Source organism: Scyliorhinus canicula, chromosome 13 (genome assembly GCF_902713615.1).
Source record: "Scyliorhinus canicula chromosome 13, sScyCan1.1, whole genome shotgun sequence".
NCBI classification, from domain to species: domain Eukaryota; kingdom Metazoa; phylum Chordata; class Chondrichthyes; order Carcharhiniformes; family Scyliorhinidae; genus Scyliorhinus; species Scyliorhinus canicula.
Window position 1 is genome coordinate 151898523 of NC_052158.1, and position 17838 is coordinate 151916360.

General features: G+C 43.6%; 1 protein-coding gene across 1 annotated transcript; it reads right to left on the reverse strand.

Moving 5' to 3' along the window:
• Positions 1-10423: 10423 nt before the first annotated feature.
• LOC119975943 (extracellular calcium-sensing receptor-like) lies at positions 10424-17455 on the reverse strand. Its single transcript, XM_038815915.1, has 5 exons — positions 17198-17455; positions 14095-14931; positions 13530-13751; positions 11447-11570; positions 10424-11337 (listed from the first exon to the last, which is right to left on the reverse strand). Exons 1-5 carry the CDS (start codon positions 17453-17455, stop codon positions 10424-10426), a joined length of 2355 nt encoding a protein of 784 aa, XP_038671843.1.
• Positions 17456-17838: the final 383 nt, after the last annotated feature.

A 17838-nucleotide genomic window follows, 5' to 3' on the forward strand; every position in this document is an offset into this window, starting at 1 on the left:
CTGCATCTGAAGTTTAAACAAAGAGTTGTACGGTTGATCTCTGCCATCCAAAGACTATCTATGGATCATTTGGTGAACCCAGAATTGTAAAAGGCCTCAATATTGAATGTCAACCTAATGTGCTCCTGGTTGAAGGTGTGTTAAGTCTTTTGGATGTTAAAAGGACAGCTTACAGGGTTACTGGGTGTTGTAGTCTTTGGGGTCGTATTTGATTTAATGGTTGCTTTGATGTTCACTGTTTGTTTTAAAAAAGGTTAACTTGCGTTCATAGAATAGACATTGTTTTGTTTTTTTAAATACTTGTCAATTTTTTAAATACCACTCTTGTACAGTGGGCCGTGTGCTCCCCATACCACAATCTATTAAAAGTTGTGGGAGAGGTGAACTCCATGATACACTTTGTGGTTCTCTAAACCCCGACACATAACAGAAGGAAGACCTGGTTGTTGCTGAGTTTCAGATTGGACTTGTGAAGATGCGGCTGTTGCGACTGACAAGCTTCATGCTAGACTTACTGTTCAGAGGGAAGTGAGAGACTGTTGTGTGCTCTGTTTCATGGAGACGTGGCTGACCCCTGCCTTACCTGACTGCTTTGCAACCTGAGGGTTTCTCAATTCAGCAGATGATCGGACGGCGTCCTCAGGTAAGGCAAAGAATGGTGGGGTCTATTTTCTCATCAACTCCTCGGTTCTCAGCTGTGGCAATCCTGGTGAGTTATTGCTCCCCGGATCTTGAATACTTGATTGTGAAGTGTCTTCCACGGGAGTTCACTTCTGCATTATTACAGCGGTCGACGTTCCACCCCAGGCAGATTGATGAATTGTTCACTGTTATAAATAACTTTGAAACTAATGTTCATCATGGCCAACGATTTGAAACAGGCAAATCTCAAGAGTGCATTTCCAAAAGTTTACCAACACATTTCCTGTCCCACCAGAGGCACGAACATCCTTGGCCACTGTTATACTACCATCAAGGATGCTTACTTGCTGCTCCATCCCCCGCCCACATTTTGGGTAATCGGAACACAGGATGGTGCGCCTTCTCCCGGCATACAAGCAGACACTGAAGCACAGGATACAGTTAAGAGAGTCGTGCAACCACAGCGGCGAGATCCCAGGTTCAATCCCGGCCCTGGTTCACTGTCCGTGTGGAGTTTGCACATTCTCCCCATGTTTGTGTGGTTTTCGCCCCCACAACCCAAAGATGTGCAAGCTGGGTGGATTGGCCCCGTTAAATTGCCCCTTAATTGGAAAAAAAAATAGTTGGGTAGTCTACATTTATTTTAAAAAAAGAAAGTCGTGCAATGCTGGTCTGAGGCAATGTAAGAGCTCCTACCCGACTGTTTGGAGTTAGTGGATTGGCCCATGTTTAAGAACTCAGTGGCCAACCTAAACGAGCATGCTGCAAAAGTCACAGTCTTCATCAGTAAGTGTGCTGAGGACTGGCTGCCAAATAAGTTAATATGAGCATTTCCGAATCGGAAACTATGGTTTGACTGGGACATCCATTCCCTTTTGAAGTTCTGGTCTAACGTGCCTAAGATGGGAGACCTTGACCGATTCAGGATCTCTAGGTACGACCTTCATTGCCATGCACTTATATCTGCTTGGGCCAATTACCGGGTCCATTCTCAGACATCTTTAACCTCTCCTTACTCTGTTCTCAGGTTCCCACCTGCTTCAAGAAAACCATTATCATGCCGGTGCCAAAGAAAAGCCAATCAGTGTGCCTCAATGAATATTGCCCTGTGGCCCAGACGTTTATTATTATGAAGTGCTTCGAGAGGTTAGGTATGAGATGCACCCGACTGGTAGATAGGGACGACACCGTACTGGACGCAACAAGAAGGAAATGGGAGGACGACCTGGGGATGGAGATAGGGTGGGGACTCTGGAGCGAAGCACTGCATAGGGTCAACTGCACCTCCACGTGCGCAAGGCTCAGCCTGACGCAACTAAAAGTGGTACATCGAGCCCACTTAACGAGAAACCGTATGAGTAGGTTCTTCCCGGAGGTGGAGGACAGATGTGAGCGGTGCCAAAGAGGCCCGGCCAACCACGCCCACATGTTCTGGTCTTGCCCCAGACTTGTGGAGTACTGGACAGCCTTCTTCGAGGCTATGTCCAAAGTGGTGGGGGTGAGGGTGGAGCCATGCCCGATTGTGGCGGTCTTCGGCGTTTCAGACCAGCCAGATCTATTCCTGCGGAGGAGGGCGGACGCCCTTGCCTTTGCCTCCCTGATCGCCCGCCGTAGAATCCTGTTTGGCTGGCGGTCAGCAGCACCGCCCAGAGCTGCAGACTGGCTGTCTGACCTCTCGGATTCTCTCCAAATGGAGAAAATCAAATTCGCCATCCGAGGGTCGGACGACGGCTTCCACAGAACGTGGGAGCCATTCATGCAATTGTTCCGGGACCTGTTTGTGGCCAACGTACAAGAGGAAGAATAGTCGGGGGAAGGTAGCCGGCGGGGCGGGGGGGGGAGGGGGGGGGGCTACGGGCTCGTTATGGGGGTTTGATGGCTAGCTAAGGCCCAAAACCAAACTAAATAAATGCCAATAAACATGTTGGGGAATGTAAAATATGTATGCCGGCGAAAAGGGGGAGGCCACAGTTATTACTACGAAGATGCTCACCTGTAAATATATATGTTGATTTTTGCGTGTTCTTTTTTTTTTTCTCTCTCTCTAACAATTTGTAATTTGTTCAATATAAAACATGAAAACTGAATAAAAAACATTTATAAAAAAAAAGGTATGAGATGCATCAAATCCAACCTTCCAGATTGCCTTGATCCACTGCAATTCGCTTAGTGCTTCAACCGATCCACAGCAGATATTATTTCCCCTTGTCTTACACTCATCTTTGGTACATCTTGACAACAAGGACACTAATGTCAGGCTCCTGATTATTGCCCGTAGTTCTACTTTTAAGACCATAATTCCAACCAAGCTCATATCCAAACTCCAAAACCTAGGACTTGGATCTTCCCTTTGCAACTGGATATTCGACTTCCTAACCCACAGACTGCAATCAGTAAGGATAGGTAATGACATCTCCTCCATGATAGTCCTAAACAACAAGGCCGTGCAAGGCTGCCTACTCGGCCCTCTATTATACTCGTTATACACATGATATTGTGGCAAACATTTAGCTCCAACTCTATCTGTAGGTTTGCTCATAATGCAACCATAGTGGGTACGATTTCAAGCAATGGCAAGTCAGGGTACAGGAGAGAGGTAGAGAAGTTGGTAACATGCCATAATGACAGCAATCTCTCCCTTGTCAGAAAAACAAAGGAGCTTGTCGTCAACTTTAGAAAGCAAGGTGTAGTACATGCCCCTGTCTATATCATAAAACAATGGAGTCCCGACAGTGCAGAAGGACGCCATTCAGACCATTGAGTGTGCACCGACCCCTGAACAGAGCACTCCGCCCAAGTTCTCTTCCTCGCCCTATTCAATAACCCCTTAACCTAACTTGCACATCTTTGGACACTATCATGGCCAATCCATTTAACCTGCACATCTTTGGACTCTGGGAGGAAACTGGATCACCCGGAGGAAATCCACGCAGACACTGGGAGAATGTACAAACTCCACACAGTCAACCGAGGCTGGAATTAAACCCGGGTCCCTGGCGCTGTGAGGCAGCAGTGCTAACCACTGTGCCACTCCATGTCACACAATGTGGAGATGGTTGACAGTTTCAAGTACCTAGGTGTGATCATTACCAACAATTTGTCCTGGTCTATCCATGTCAGCATTGTGATTAAGAAAAGGCAACACCGCCTTTACTTCCTCAGGATCGCACCCATCATAACTATCCTTTTTTCAAACTTATTCCATAGAGCAGAAAGTACAATATCTTGAGAACTCGCTATAACAGATTCAAAAAGTGATTTTGCCTGCTTCTGCTAGACTCTTGAATGGCCCCTGTATGATTAAATTGTATTTTTGATGTTTTATTTCTTTTTTACGGTTATAATTATTTATTGTATGTTGTACTTATGTACGTATATGTTTATGGACTGATCTGTGAAGCCTGTACGCAGAATAATACTTTTCTATGTACCTCGGTACATGCGACAGATTCTATCAATAAACATAAGCCTGTGAAGATGTGCTTGTTGCTGTGTCTCAAATTGGACAGTGATTAACCATGACCCCTGTGACCTCGATCAGTGATGGCAAGATCTGGATTAAAGGAGAAACATCGGAGACGTGGAGACATCTTGCCTCGCAACGGGTAATATCTAAGTCCAAGCCGTGAGTTTTGGCACTTTGAGTAATCGAGTTTTGCTAACTTTTGGTATCTTTTACTAAATCAGTAACTAGTAAGGCAAAATGAAGGAAATTGTTGCACGATAACTTAAGAGTTTGGGTCTCTTGTCCGCTGCGTCAGTTGACCCAAATCCAAAGTACACCAAATCCTTGTTTTTGCAAAAGAATCTTGGGCGGGATACGTCTCACAAAGCAGTAAAAAGTTTTGAAATAATTGGGATCTCGTCTAAAATTCGGTTATATTGGAATTGGATTTGTTTATTGTCACGTGCACCCGGGTACAGTGAAAAGTATTGTTCTGCGTGCAGCTCAAACAGATCACTCCATACTTGAAAAGAAAAGAAATAATCGGGCAAACATAAAATAAACTATGTAAATTCATAGACACAGGCATCGGGTAAAGCATACAGGAGTGTCGTACCATTCGGTAGAGAAGATGTGTGGTGAGATCAGATCAGTCCATAAGAGGGTTGTTTAGGAGACTAGGAACAGCGGGAAAGTAGCTGTTTTTAAATCAGTTTGTGAATTTGTATTTGAAAATAAGTTCCAAATGAGCGAAGTAACAAATAAAGTTCAGTTCTTTTGATTGGAAAGTTTTCTTTTAAAGCCACTATGTCAAGTGACGTGAATTTGAGAATGTTTATCTCTGCCCCTTGGAAAAACAGAGATGTTCATTCTTTCTACTGGCAGCTGCTTTACAGATTCACCACTGAACTTACATATTGTCGAATGTATCTGTTGAACGGTACTGAACGTTGTATTTCTAAAATACAAATGTGACTGGACATCATTAACATATTGAGTTCCAAGCAGAGCCACAATGGGTTTTGATCTTTATGTGTGTTTTTCAAACGTTTCCAGTGCAAGACAAGGTTCAGGAGATACCATAGCAAGGGTCCCGAGACATTTGCAAATTCAGAAACGGATCTACCGACATCAAATTTGGACTAAAGCCTTTCAGAGGCTTGACTTTGACCATTCAGGCCATTTCTTGGCATTTGTTATCTTTCGAAGCGAAAGGGAATATGAGAAAGTTCCCTCTAAACTGATTGCACTTCGGTCTCGGATATAAAAGCACCCGAGCCTGGTCATAATTGTTTCTGAAATTGTAATTAATGCAATAACTTGATATGCGTTGGTATTTCAGGAATTTGAAGGAAAATCTATTTGAAGCTAAAATGAATAATCATATTTTCAATTTTTAAGAAAAACTATTGGGAAACCAGTCACGGCGGTTCCTGTATATCATATAAGAAATAATGTTTATTCTGGGCAAAAATGTAAATCCAACACTAGCAAAACACATCAGTCCAACAGTGGGTGGCACGACAACACAGTGGTTAGCACTGTTGCTTCACAGTGCCTGGGACCCGTGTTTGATTCCATTTGGGTGACTGTGCAGAGTCTGCACGTTCTCCCTGTGTCTGCGTGGGTTTCCTCCGGGTGCCCCAGTTTCCTCCCACAAGACGTGATGTTAGGTGAATTGGACATTCTGAATCCCTCAGTGTACCTGAACAGGCGCCGTGGTGTGGCAATTAAGGTATTTTTATAGTAACTTCATTGCAGTGTGATGTAAGCCTACTCGTGACACTAGTAAAGATTGTTATTGTTAAAAATGGTGTGTGGCTCGGAAGGGAACTTGCAAGTGGTCATGTTGCCATCCATCTGTTGCCCTTGTTGTTCTAACTAGCAGAGTTGGGTTGGTCACTGCTGTTGAATCAGCCTGAGTGAATTGTTGCAGTGCATCTTCTAGATGGTACACACTGCTGCCACTGTGTACTGGTAGTGGAGGGAGTCACATTGAAGTTGGTAGATAGGATGCCAATTAAATGGGTTGCTTTGGCTCTGACCATATCCACTTTCTTGAGTGTGTATTGAGGTGCATTCATCCAGAGAAGTGGACAGTATTTCATCACATTCCTGACTTTTGCCTTGCAGATACATTGTGAGCAAACCTTGGAGAGTCCAGAGTTGAGTTAAGCACCATAGAACATCTAACCTCTGACCTGTTCTTGTAGCCACTGTATTTATATGTCAGTTTTTGGTTAATGATCACGACCAAGGTGGTTCATATAATGTTGCTTGTAAATCTGTGGCTCCCGAACCTAAATTCTTACACAACATATTGTATTTGTCCTTTTTGTCACTTAAATAATCCACCTGACTTTACGCACCGTCCTCTTTGTTTCATTATATCCCCTCTTGCCCTCCTCATCTAAAGAATCCTGACTTTTGTGCCATTGTCTTTCACCCTTGTTAGAGTATATCCTGCCTGTGCGTGAAGTGTTTCCCCTTTGCTGATCGTCCATTGTTTCCTTAACGTTTTGACTCAGTGGGCTAGACAAATGGTTTGTCATGCAGAACAAGGTCAGCAGTGCAGGTTCAATTCCCATACCAGCGGAGGTTATTCATTAAGGCCCTCCTTCTCAGCCTCGCCTGAGGTATGGTGATCCTCAGGTTAAACCACCACCAGTCAGTTCTCCCCCTCAAAGGGGAACTCAGCCTGTGGTCATCTGGGACAGTGGCGACTTTACCTTTTATTCCCGCAGTGCTTGTTACTCAACAAACCAATTCAGTGCACGCTGCATATGTACATAAATGTATTCTGGACTTATTTGTACTGCTCCTAGTTCTTCTTAATCCATTCTTAACTAAGATGGTCCCACTTCCCTTCCTACTGTACAACACTCTCATTTTCTGCACTTTTTTTGACGTATACAGTGCATTCAGCTGTTTCTGGTTATCATGTGAAATGAATCGAATTGCCTAAAGATTTCTATTTCTGACTCTGGAGGAGACCAAGGTGAATTATTGACCTGGCACGTCTGGCTGAAGGTGGGTGCAAATTCGTCAGCCTTGTCTTTTACAGTGAAGTGCTGTTCTCTGCCATTCTTGAGGGTGGGGATTTAATGATGATTCCTCTACCCGTTGTTGCTTAATAGTCCACCACCATTTATGATCGAGTGTGGCTGGACTGCAGAGTTTCGATCTGATCAATTGGACGTGGATTGGATCAATTAGCTTTGATTTGTATCATGTGGCTTCCCTGTCTTCGTAAATTAGTTCGTAGCTAAACTAGAATTAAGTTAAAGGACAACTATCAGCAGAGATAAAAGAGAATGGGAGTGCAAACAGAGGCAGCTATGTTCCCATGTTGATGAAGAATAGGGAGGCCATCCAATCAACTTGGATATGAAAAAAATGACCAAATATCTTCAATCAAGAGACACGATCCTTTGTAACAGCTGCATTGAAAATCACCCCAACAGTCAAAAAAAGTGATACCAGAGATCAGTAACTTAAAAAATTGAATATTGTGTGTGGCATCTTTTTACTTGGACAACAAAACGATGAGTTTCAGCCTATAACTGAATTATTGAAATGTAATTATCAAGTAAAAGGTTATAAGAAGGTGATCAGAATGGCAATGGCGTAGTAGTTGTCCTGGACTAGTAATACAGAGACGAAGAGCAATGCTCTGGGGACGTCGGTTCGATTCCCAGCAAAACAGATAATGAAACTTGAATCCAGTAAAAATCTGGAATTAAAAAGTCTGTGATCTCGCAAGCCACTCAGTTGAAGGTATTAATTAAGGATGGAAACAAATGCTGGTGTTGTGCAAAACGAAAAACAACGAGAATATAGTATTGAGTATAAAAATTGGCAAGTCATGTTGCAGCTGTATAGAACCTTAGTTCGGCCACACTTGGAGTATAGTCATCAATTCTGGTCGCCACACTACCAGAAGGATGTGGAGGCTTTAGAGAGGGTGCAGAAGAGATTTACCAGGATGTTGCCGGGTATGGAGGGCATTAGCTATGAGGAGAGGTTGAATAAACTTGGTTTAGGGCAGCACGGTGGTGCAATGGGTTACCCTCACGGCGCTGAGGTCCCAGGTTCGATCCCGGCTCTGGGTCACTGTCCATGTGGAGTTTGCACATTCTCCCCGTGTCTGCATGGGTTTCGCCCCCACAACCCAACAGATGTGCAGGCTTGGTGGATTGGCCATGCTAAATTGCCCCCTTAATTGGAAAAAATGAATTGGGTACTCTAAATTTATTTTTAAAAAGAATAAACTTGGTTTGTTCTCACTGGAACATTGGAGGTGGAGGGGCGACCTGATAGAGGTCTACAAAATTATGAGTGGCATGGACAGAGTGAATATTCAGAAGCTTTTTCCCAGGCCAGAGGCGTTAATTACTAGGTGGCACAGGTTTAAAGTGCGAGGGGCAAGGTTCAGAGGAGACATACAAGGCAAGTTTTTTACACAGAGGGTAGTGGGTGCCTGGAACCTGCTGCCGGAGGGGGTCATGCAAGCAGGGACGATAGTGAGGTTTAAGGGGCATCTTGAATACATGAATAGGATGGGAATAGAGGGATACAGACCCCGGAAGTGTCGAAGATTTAGTTTAGATGGGCAGCATGGTCGGTGCAGGCCTGGATGGCCGACAGGCCTCTTCCTGTGCTGTAATTTTCTTTGTTCTTTGTTCTTTGCTCCAGAATACTTCGGAGGGAGGTCAAGAGAAACTCAGATAGAAGTGTGCTTTGAAAATATAAACGTGCGTGTGATCGAATGAGCGTTGCAATAGGATTATCTTTTGATTGGTCCAAACCGTGGCACAAATAGTGGAGAGGAATGTGGGGAGGGAGGAGGTCATAATACAAATTTCAAAAGTATACATGGAAAACGCCTGGACATGTTTTTATCTGAATTAATGTTTTGTAACCCATGTGTTGGGATGCATGAAGAAATCCTCATTCATAATTTTGATACCTCGAAACTTGAGCATTCCCAACGCAAACTGCAACAGCTGGGCCCCACATTCTGTACTCTGTACATTTCAGGTCATCCAGAATTCTGCTACCTTGCGTTCTTACTAACCCTAAGTCCCATCCATCTATCCACCTTGTGTTCGTAAAGCAGTAACTCATCCTGTCATCAACACATGCCACTTTTCCTCCCAGCTATCTGTGCCCAGGTTCCTTGATGCAAAAGTCGCCGCTTGTAAGGGACCACATATGCGCGGCTGTGCAGAATAAATAAATAACAGTGTTGCAACACTTAAACAAATCATCAACTCAGACCAAAAGGAAATTAGACGGAACGTTGATCTTACCTCATGTAATTTGGCCCACCTGACCATTCCCGATTTAATTCTCAGGTCACTGCTGGTCATGCCTTCAGCTGCTGAGGACTTAAACGCTGAACTTCCGACCTTGTTTCTGGCTAGTTTGGCACAACATCATGGGCCGAAGGGCCTGTACTGTGCTGTATAGTTACATGTTCTAAGTTCTTAACTCCTCCGCCTCTCTACCTCCCTTTCGATGTTTCACAGTTTCCTTAACAGCACTTCCTTCAATATCGATTTATGAAACTCCGTGCCTACTCAAGAAATGAATCACAAAATCCTTGCAGTGCAAAGAGGCCTTTTGGCCCATCGAGTCTGCGCTGTCTCCCTGACAGAGCATTCTACCGAGTCCCACTCTACCGCTTTATCCCCCTAACCTTTATAATGCTCTTGTAAAGCACCTTGTGAATTCTGCTTACAGTAAACGTGCTGTGCAATTATAAGTTGTGTTAGTTGTAGGAAATCGGAAGAGAATGGTGTTCATCAAAAACGGGGTGGTAAGTGGAACAATTTAGTAAAATGGTTGGAATTTAGGACATGCTACCGTCTCTGCAGAAAAGAACTTGGGATGCCACAGAGAACCCTTTTTATATTCCGTTGATTATTTTGTCTGTGCCATCTTTGCTTTTATGGTGGATTCCAAATCTTCACGACATCTCATTGCTGTCAGTGTTTAGATTTATTTGATTCGTAACATTACATCTCAAACATAGTATTGCAATGCCACAGAATCCTTTTGTTTATGATACTGAAATCTATTTCCCGTTCTTTTCGCTTAGTGAACAGTCTTCCATTTTATTCTTTACACTGCAGCGTGAGATTCAGCTTGGAAATCGTGTACCCATGAAAGTAACATCTGGCTCAATTTCATTATGAGCCCATTAACTTTACATGTGAATAAGTGTCAAAGGTTGCAAAGGACAATGGGGACAGAGCAAGGTCATGGGGTCAAATGCGGAGCTCTTGCGAGGAGAGGGCACAAGGCAACTGGCCTCCCTCGATGCTGTTTGATTCAATGGTTGGTTGGAACAATTTCATCCATCAAGCATCTCTTGGTATTCAATTCTTCTCTCAGAAGGATAATATAACATTTAGGTGCAAATATGCAAATCAGCAAACCCGAGCTAGATGACAGAATGGCAAATATTTCTACCGCAACAGTGTATTTCCCAGGAGAACTTACATACGCTGGAATGAACGTTATCCAAACGGCACAAAAGATAAGCATGCTAAAAGTTATGTGTTTCGCTTCGTTGAAATTATCAGGAAGTTTTCGAGCTAGAAAAGCAGCCACGAAACACACACAAGACAGAAATCCAATGTAACCTAATACACAGTAAAAGCCTATTGTGGACCCGACATTGCATTCGAAGACGATTATATCGTGAAAATAGACGCTGTTTTTCTCAGGATAGGGTGGCGATAGAGTTAACCAGGCAACACATATTAAACTTTGGACAAGTGTAAGAACTAAAACAGTTAACCGCTGTTGTGTGGGTCCAAACCATTTCATGAGATTGCTGTTCGGGAGTGTTGCGTTAAATGCCATCACCACAACGATCGTTTTGCCCAGAACGCAAGCAATACAAAGAACAAAGGTAATACCAAATGCTATATGGCGTAATGCGCAGGACCAGCTTGAAGGTTCTCCAATGAATGTAATTGAGCACAAAAAGCAAAGGGTCAACGCGAGAAGAAGCAAAAAGCTCAACTCTGAGTTGTTTGCCTTAACAATAGGTGTGTGTCTGTGAAGGTAGAACGTCACGAAGACACCTGTGCTAATGCAGGCCCCAAACAATGCGAGTGTGACCAAAATAATACCCATGGTTTCTTCAAAGGACAGGTACTGAATTTCCTTCAGTATGCACTCATCTCGTTGACGATTAGACCGGTATTCCAACGGACAGCGAATGCATTCTGCTGAATCTAAAGACAAACACAATCGGAATCGAAAATGATGATACAAACCCAATAATATTGGCAGACGGATTACAGCTAAATTATTTGTGAAATGCATTCTCCTATTGGTTCTTACCAGTCATGTTACTTATTTCACCATCCGCACATCGTATGCAGTCAAAACAACAAACCGGTTGACCTTTGCTTGTTGCCTTTCTTGTTCCATTAGGACAGGGGTCGGAGCAAACTGCTTTTGGAACCTTGTTTTAGAGAATAAAAATGCAACAGATAGCCATCATGTACTTTCCTTTTAGTCATAAAATCCCTACAGTGCAGAAGGAAGCCATTTGGCCCATCGAGTCTGCACGGACGCTCTGAAAGGGCATCCTACCTGAGCCCAGTGCCCCGCCACTTCCCTGTAACCACTTGAACTTTGAGACACACAGAGGAAATTAAGCATTGGCAATCCACCTAAGCTGCCCATCTTTTGACTGTGGAAGGAAAGTGGAGCACCCGGCGGTAATCCATGCAGACATGGGAGAACGTACAAACTCCACATAGACAGTCACCCAAGGTTGGAATTGAACCCAGGCGCCTGGCGTTGTGAGGCAGCAGTGCTAACCTCTATGCCGTCCAAGTCCTTTGATATGCACAGCCTCAAGGGGCGAATAGGTCGACATTCCTTCGGGGAGTTGGGCTGAATCCTGAATGAATATTTCCCGTGTTCCTCCCTTTTCCTTGATTCATTCTTGGGCGATATCCCCTTGTTGTTCCTTCTCTTACTTCTTCTGATATTTGCTCCCCAATGAGAACCCATACAGCAATTGCTAACTATCTATTGAATGTCAAGATTTCAGTGGAAAACGGAGACCACTGGCCAGCTTGAGTCACTGAAAGAGGACCAGTTGCTCGACATTTTCTTGATTCCAGCCGCTCCAGCCCCCAAAGCTCAATTCCCTTGTGTTCTGGGTTAATAGATATTATTGACTCATATAATCATGCAAACGGAGATGTGACACAGAGAGTATAAATCAGGGCCAAATAAATGACATGCTGCAAGTTTGAAATTAATGCTGGAACAGAGAACCCTGAGGCATATTCAAGCACAACTTTCAAGGTTAGGAAAGTGAGGAAGGCTGTTGAACAAGCGTATAGGTCCCTTAGCTTGGCTTTCTGCACAGCGGAAGGGTGCAAAAGCGAGAGCGTTATGGGTGACATGTATAAGTAACTGTTTGTGCCTCAGATGATGTCTTATTCCGGGCCCACACATTAGGAAGGATATCAAACCCTTCGAGATGATGCAGAAGGATTCACCTGAGTTACATGGCGGAGACTAGCGAAACCAAAGTTATTCCATCCAGAGAAAAGGAGGTCAAGGGCCGATTAAATAGGGCTGTTCATAGGCGGCATAACACGATGCTCCATCCCGCGTCAGAAAGGGGCAGATTTGAGTGATTTGCCAAAGATTCAACAGAAAGATAAGTAGAACGCATTTCACAAAGTAATTTATGATAGTTTGGAATTCACTGTCTGAAATTGCGACTAAGCAGGTTCAAATAATAAGTTTCAAAAGGGAATTAGAGAAATACATGGAAGCGAAACAATTACAAGGTTCTGGGGGGAAAGCAGTGATAGGAATAATATCGATCTATCAATGCGCTGCCATAGGCAGCATGAGCCGAATGGCTGCTTTCAATGTTATATTATTCTAAGATTTAATTGGGCCCACAATAACCGTAGAAAGAGTTATCGGATTACTGCCACTGCCCTTATAGTTCGGATGGATTATCGCAAAGCGTATAGAGAGCAATATCATCCTCAGGCCCGAAAGGCTGAATTGCCCACCTGCTCCTCATTCCTATGTTTCTATGTCGATATTTTAAAGTCGAGATAGGTTTTCGCTGTTGTGCCTCAAACATTGCTGCCTGATATTTGCTTTTTAGATTAAAAACAGGCATGATCTCGCCGGCTTGTTAACTGATTGTATCAGCGGTTGCTGGAAACACAGGGTAGAGCAGAGAAGCTCAAATTGGACCAATGTTGGGAAATGACAACTTTATTTGCCGGAGAAAAGGTGTTTGGCAATTCGTAACTACGTGTAAAACTTTGCTCCGTTAACGTGTTTGGAGACTTTTACAAGTTCGACTTATTCCTAAACCCGGATAAACAGCGGCGCCATTATCCCACAGACTGCCAGAATGAAATATCCTTGCCGTGACCTGAGAGCCGCTCCATATGATGGCACCTTCGCTAATGACAAACTCTTGTCCCGGCAATGCAGATCCATCATAGTAGCCAACAGTTACAATCTTCGTGCCACCCAATGCATTCGGCTGCCAGTTGACAATGTCATAGGTTGGGACTGGGTCGCCATTTTCATCAAAATAGACCGTTTCGCCAATCTTAGTTATGAATTTTACCGTTTTCAGGTAATGCAGGAGCTTTACAAACGGAAAGGGAACAGTTAAAGGATGATTTGTTTTGGCTAAATTATTTTAAAAATGCAAAATTGGTTACATTCATCGAAGTATCAAAGGCGTGCTGATATTTCACTTGCTGAACGGTTATTTTATCAAAAGTCATGGTGAGGAGATGCCGGCGTGGTGGGCACAGTAAGAAGTCTTACAACACCAGATTAAAGACCGAAACGTTTGTTTGGAAGCGCTAGCTTTCGGAGTGCAGCTCCTTCATCAGGTGAGTCAGGTGATGGACTTTAACCTGGTGTTGTAAGACTTCTTACTATATCAAAAGTGGCATCTCATAGCAAACAGAAACATTATTTACCTGCCATGGTTGAAAGCTTGAAATATCTGCACAGCTGTTATTGTAAAATGGTCCTTTACCAATTTCGCAGGAAAGCATATTATGGAGAGCATGAGCTATGGCATAAGTGGCTTTATATACGTTGTAAGTAACTCTGTACTCAGTCACATCTGTAAATGTATTATGTGCGGCCTGCAGATTCTCTTTTGATGTGCATGCCTGGGTGACAGAGTCAGCTTCAGTTCCAGTTGTTCTGTTTCCAATCTTCTCCAGCGTACAGTTGAACGTTCTCTCCCAAAACTCCTTCACAAATGGGTTTCCCGGGTACACAGAGGGGTGAACTTGCATCAGGAATTCTATCAGCCCTGGTAAACTGACTTTGCGAATTGCAACCCCGATCGCGCCAGAAACAAACTGTCTGCTTTGCCCCGGCGGGAGAGGTGAAGTTGTGATCCAGGCTTCGCTCCCTACCCACTGCACTCCGGTGATGTTTTGTCGTGCTATTTCCCGGAGCAAAATGGCCATGTCCGTCTGAGACAGAAAGGCCACAACCACCCGTGTGGAAGATGTCTTTATGGTGTTTATAGTTTTGAGCAACTTTTCCTCAGAGTATGTCCTATGGAAGGACTCCGAGAAAGCGATGCAAACGCCTGAACGGCGGACGATTTCCCTGAAAGCTTGCATTCCAAAGTTCCCATAATCATCGTCACTTTTAATCGTCCCGATCCACGTCCACCCAAAATGAGCCACGAGTTGGGCCAAGGCCCTCACCTGGAAGTAATCACTCGGTATTGTTCTGAAAAACGACGGATATTCGATTCTGTTACTGAGACAGACACAGGTAGAAAAGTAGCTCACCTGCAGGAAAGCAAAAAAGATCAGATTATTCTTCATCAAAATCAAAACAAATACCTGAATTTATAAGGTACTTTTCAGGAGCCCTGGGCGTCACAAAGCGATTTGCAGCCAATGAAATCTTTTTTGAAGTTTGTTCCTGGTTGGAATACAGGAAGTGCCGCAGCCAATATGCGCACAGAGAGGACCCGCAATCAGCAATGAAATAAATGATTGGTTCGTCTGTTCAAAGCTTCGTTTGCGGGGTAAATATTGGTCAGGTAGTTCGGAGCTCCCCTGCTCTTCTTAACATGTCTTTATAGTGGGAGGTTTACGTGAGAGGGCAGATGGGCCCACGGTGTGACGTCTCATCCGAAGAACGAAACAGCCACAACCACCGGACTCAACGGCACGAGTGTTTACCACTGAGCTGAAGCTGACACACGAGGGCATCAGCCATTCATGTTACATTACACCATTAATGTCTCAATCGTTTTAATTTAAGAGTTCCAAGGCTTTGAAAGTTTACATCGGTAGGCAATAGGTTTTCATCAGAATTCCCAGAATCCCACAAATTAATTCTAAAGTTGTTTGTGTTAAGCCATTTGCTAACATTCTTTGGTACAGGTCATTCGAGTTTCTTGCCGGCTCTCCTTGCGTCCTTCAGAATAAATTAATAGAACAAAGAACAAAGACCCAAGAAAAACGCAGCACAGGAACAGGCGCCTTGGCCCTCCAAGCCCGTGCCGACCATGCTGCCACTCTAAACTACAATCTTCTACACTTCCTGGGTCCATATCCCTCTATTCCCATCCTATTCATGTCTTTGTCAAGATGCCCATTAAATGTCACTATCGTCCCTGCTTCCACCACCTCCTCCGGCAGCAAGCTCCAAGCACCCACTACCCTCTGTGTAAAAAGAAACCTGCCTCGTACATCTACTCTATACCTCGCCCCTTGAAGTTTAAACCTATGCCCCATAGTAATTGACCCCTCTACCCTGGGGAAAAGCCTCTGACTATCCACTCTGTCTGTGCCCCTCATAATTTTGTAGACCTCTATCAGGTCGCCCCTCAACCTCCGTCATTCCAGTGAGAACAAACCAAGTTTATTCAACCGTTCCTCATAGCTAATGCCCTCCATACCAGGCAATCCCACGAATTAATTCTAAAGTTGTTTGTGTTAAGCCATTTGCTAACATTCTTTGGTGCAGGTCATTCGAGTTTCTTGTCGGCTCTCCTCCCGTTGCCTCTTTCAGAATAAATTAATACGCTCCTGTGAAGTTTGGGGCAAAACGTAACCCACAAGAATAAATATGCCTTCCTCATCATATATTACCTCATCATTTTAACTCACAAAGCAGAGCAAAAAAACTTTACTGCGATGCTGAGTTTCCTCTCGAGGTGAGTAAGTCAATTGGCGCCTTTAAAGATTTGCCAGATAAGCAGAGGATTGGTGATTCAGAGAAATACTTAGATAATTGGCAATTTAATCAAAGGGAAGCACACAAGTAAGAGCATCTTCGTGGTGAAATGTGATAATAACAAGACAAGGCTGTTTAACATCGATAAAAGGAAGTCTGAAACTTATCGTGGTATTAGACATTCCAAGCCTTAGAGTCGAAATTGCAGTTATCACAAATCAGGACAACGTTTTTCGGTGGTCCTTAATGGGTTAACTTTGTTAATTTCACTACTCTGAAACTATGGAGGTTCGCCAATAACTGTAAGAAATATCTAATCGGTTTTCGGTAGCACGGTAGCACAGTGGTTAGCACTGTTGCTTCACAGCTCCAGGGTCCTAGGTTCGATTCCCAGCTTGGGTCACTGTCTCTGTGGAGTCTCTGCGTTTTCCTCCTGTCTACGTGGGTTTCCTCCGGGTGTCCCGGTTTCCCCCCACAACTCCCGAAATACGTGCTTGTTAGGTGAACTGGACATTCTTAATTCTCCCTCCGTACCCGAACAGGCGCCGGAATGTGGCGACTAGGGCATTTTCACAGTAACTGCAGTGTTAATGTAAGCCTACTTGTAACAGATTATTATTATATTACAACTTGAAATATAGAATTTGAAAGGATCTTTTAATTTACAAATGATTTTATGGAAATTATAAACTGAAATACGTTTTACATTTTGACATTTATCGTAATTATTAGCTTCATATTCCTTATTTGTAAGCAAAGCGTTACACCATATGTAAATCTTACAAATAATGTTAATTTCTTGGTTTACACACTGACATTCTATTGCAAGTCCTTAATTTTCATGATAGACTCCGTTATAGACTTTACCATTGGGATTCTGAAAGTGCTGATTAGATTCGCGATGGCCAAAGACTGCGAGGATTCCGAATCTCCAATAATGGCAGAAATATCCGGGGCTCTTTCACAGGGAGCATTGGATGCTACTTTCCCCAACCTGTTTAAAAAGTGAAAGGCTGCTTTTATAGATATTGGACGATTGCCGCAGGAATCGTATATCCGGTAACCCAGGGTCACATTTGGAAGCAGTTCTGGGTCGTTGTTGATTTCCTCTATAGCAAAAACCATCGCCATGACGAAACGGAAGAGCCTGTGCCCGAAGCTGTGAAGAAGGCAGTACAGTGTTGGTTCCGTCAAACAAGCACATTGATTATTGAAACTGCTTGCCCGTTAACCTTTAACACAGTATGACCAAAGTATACCCGATACAAGCTTTCAAAATCCACTCTAGTCACACGCTGACTAGAGAAATATTAAAAAGGACTTGTCCAATAGTTTTGCTGAATGTGAAGAGGAATAAATGAAAACAGGAGCAAAAACCAATGGCGCCTGACTCTGAATGGAAAATTAGAAGTTAAACTTTTCAAGTCGCCGCATTGATCAACGTCAAATGTTTTGAAAGTCTCGGATGTTCCATAACATTCAATAATACATCGGCCCATTTAGTCGGA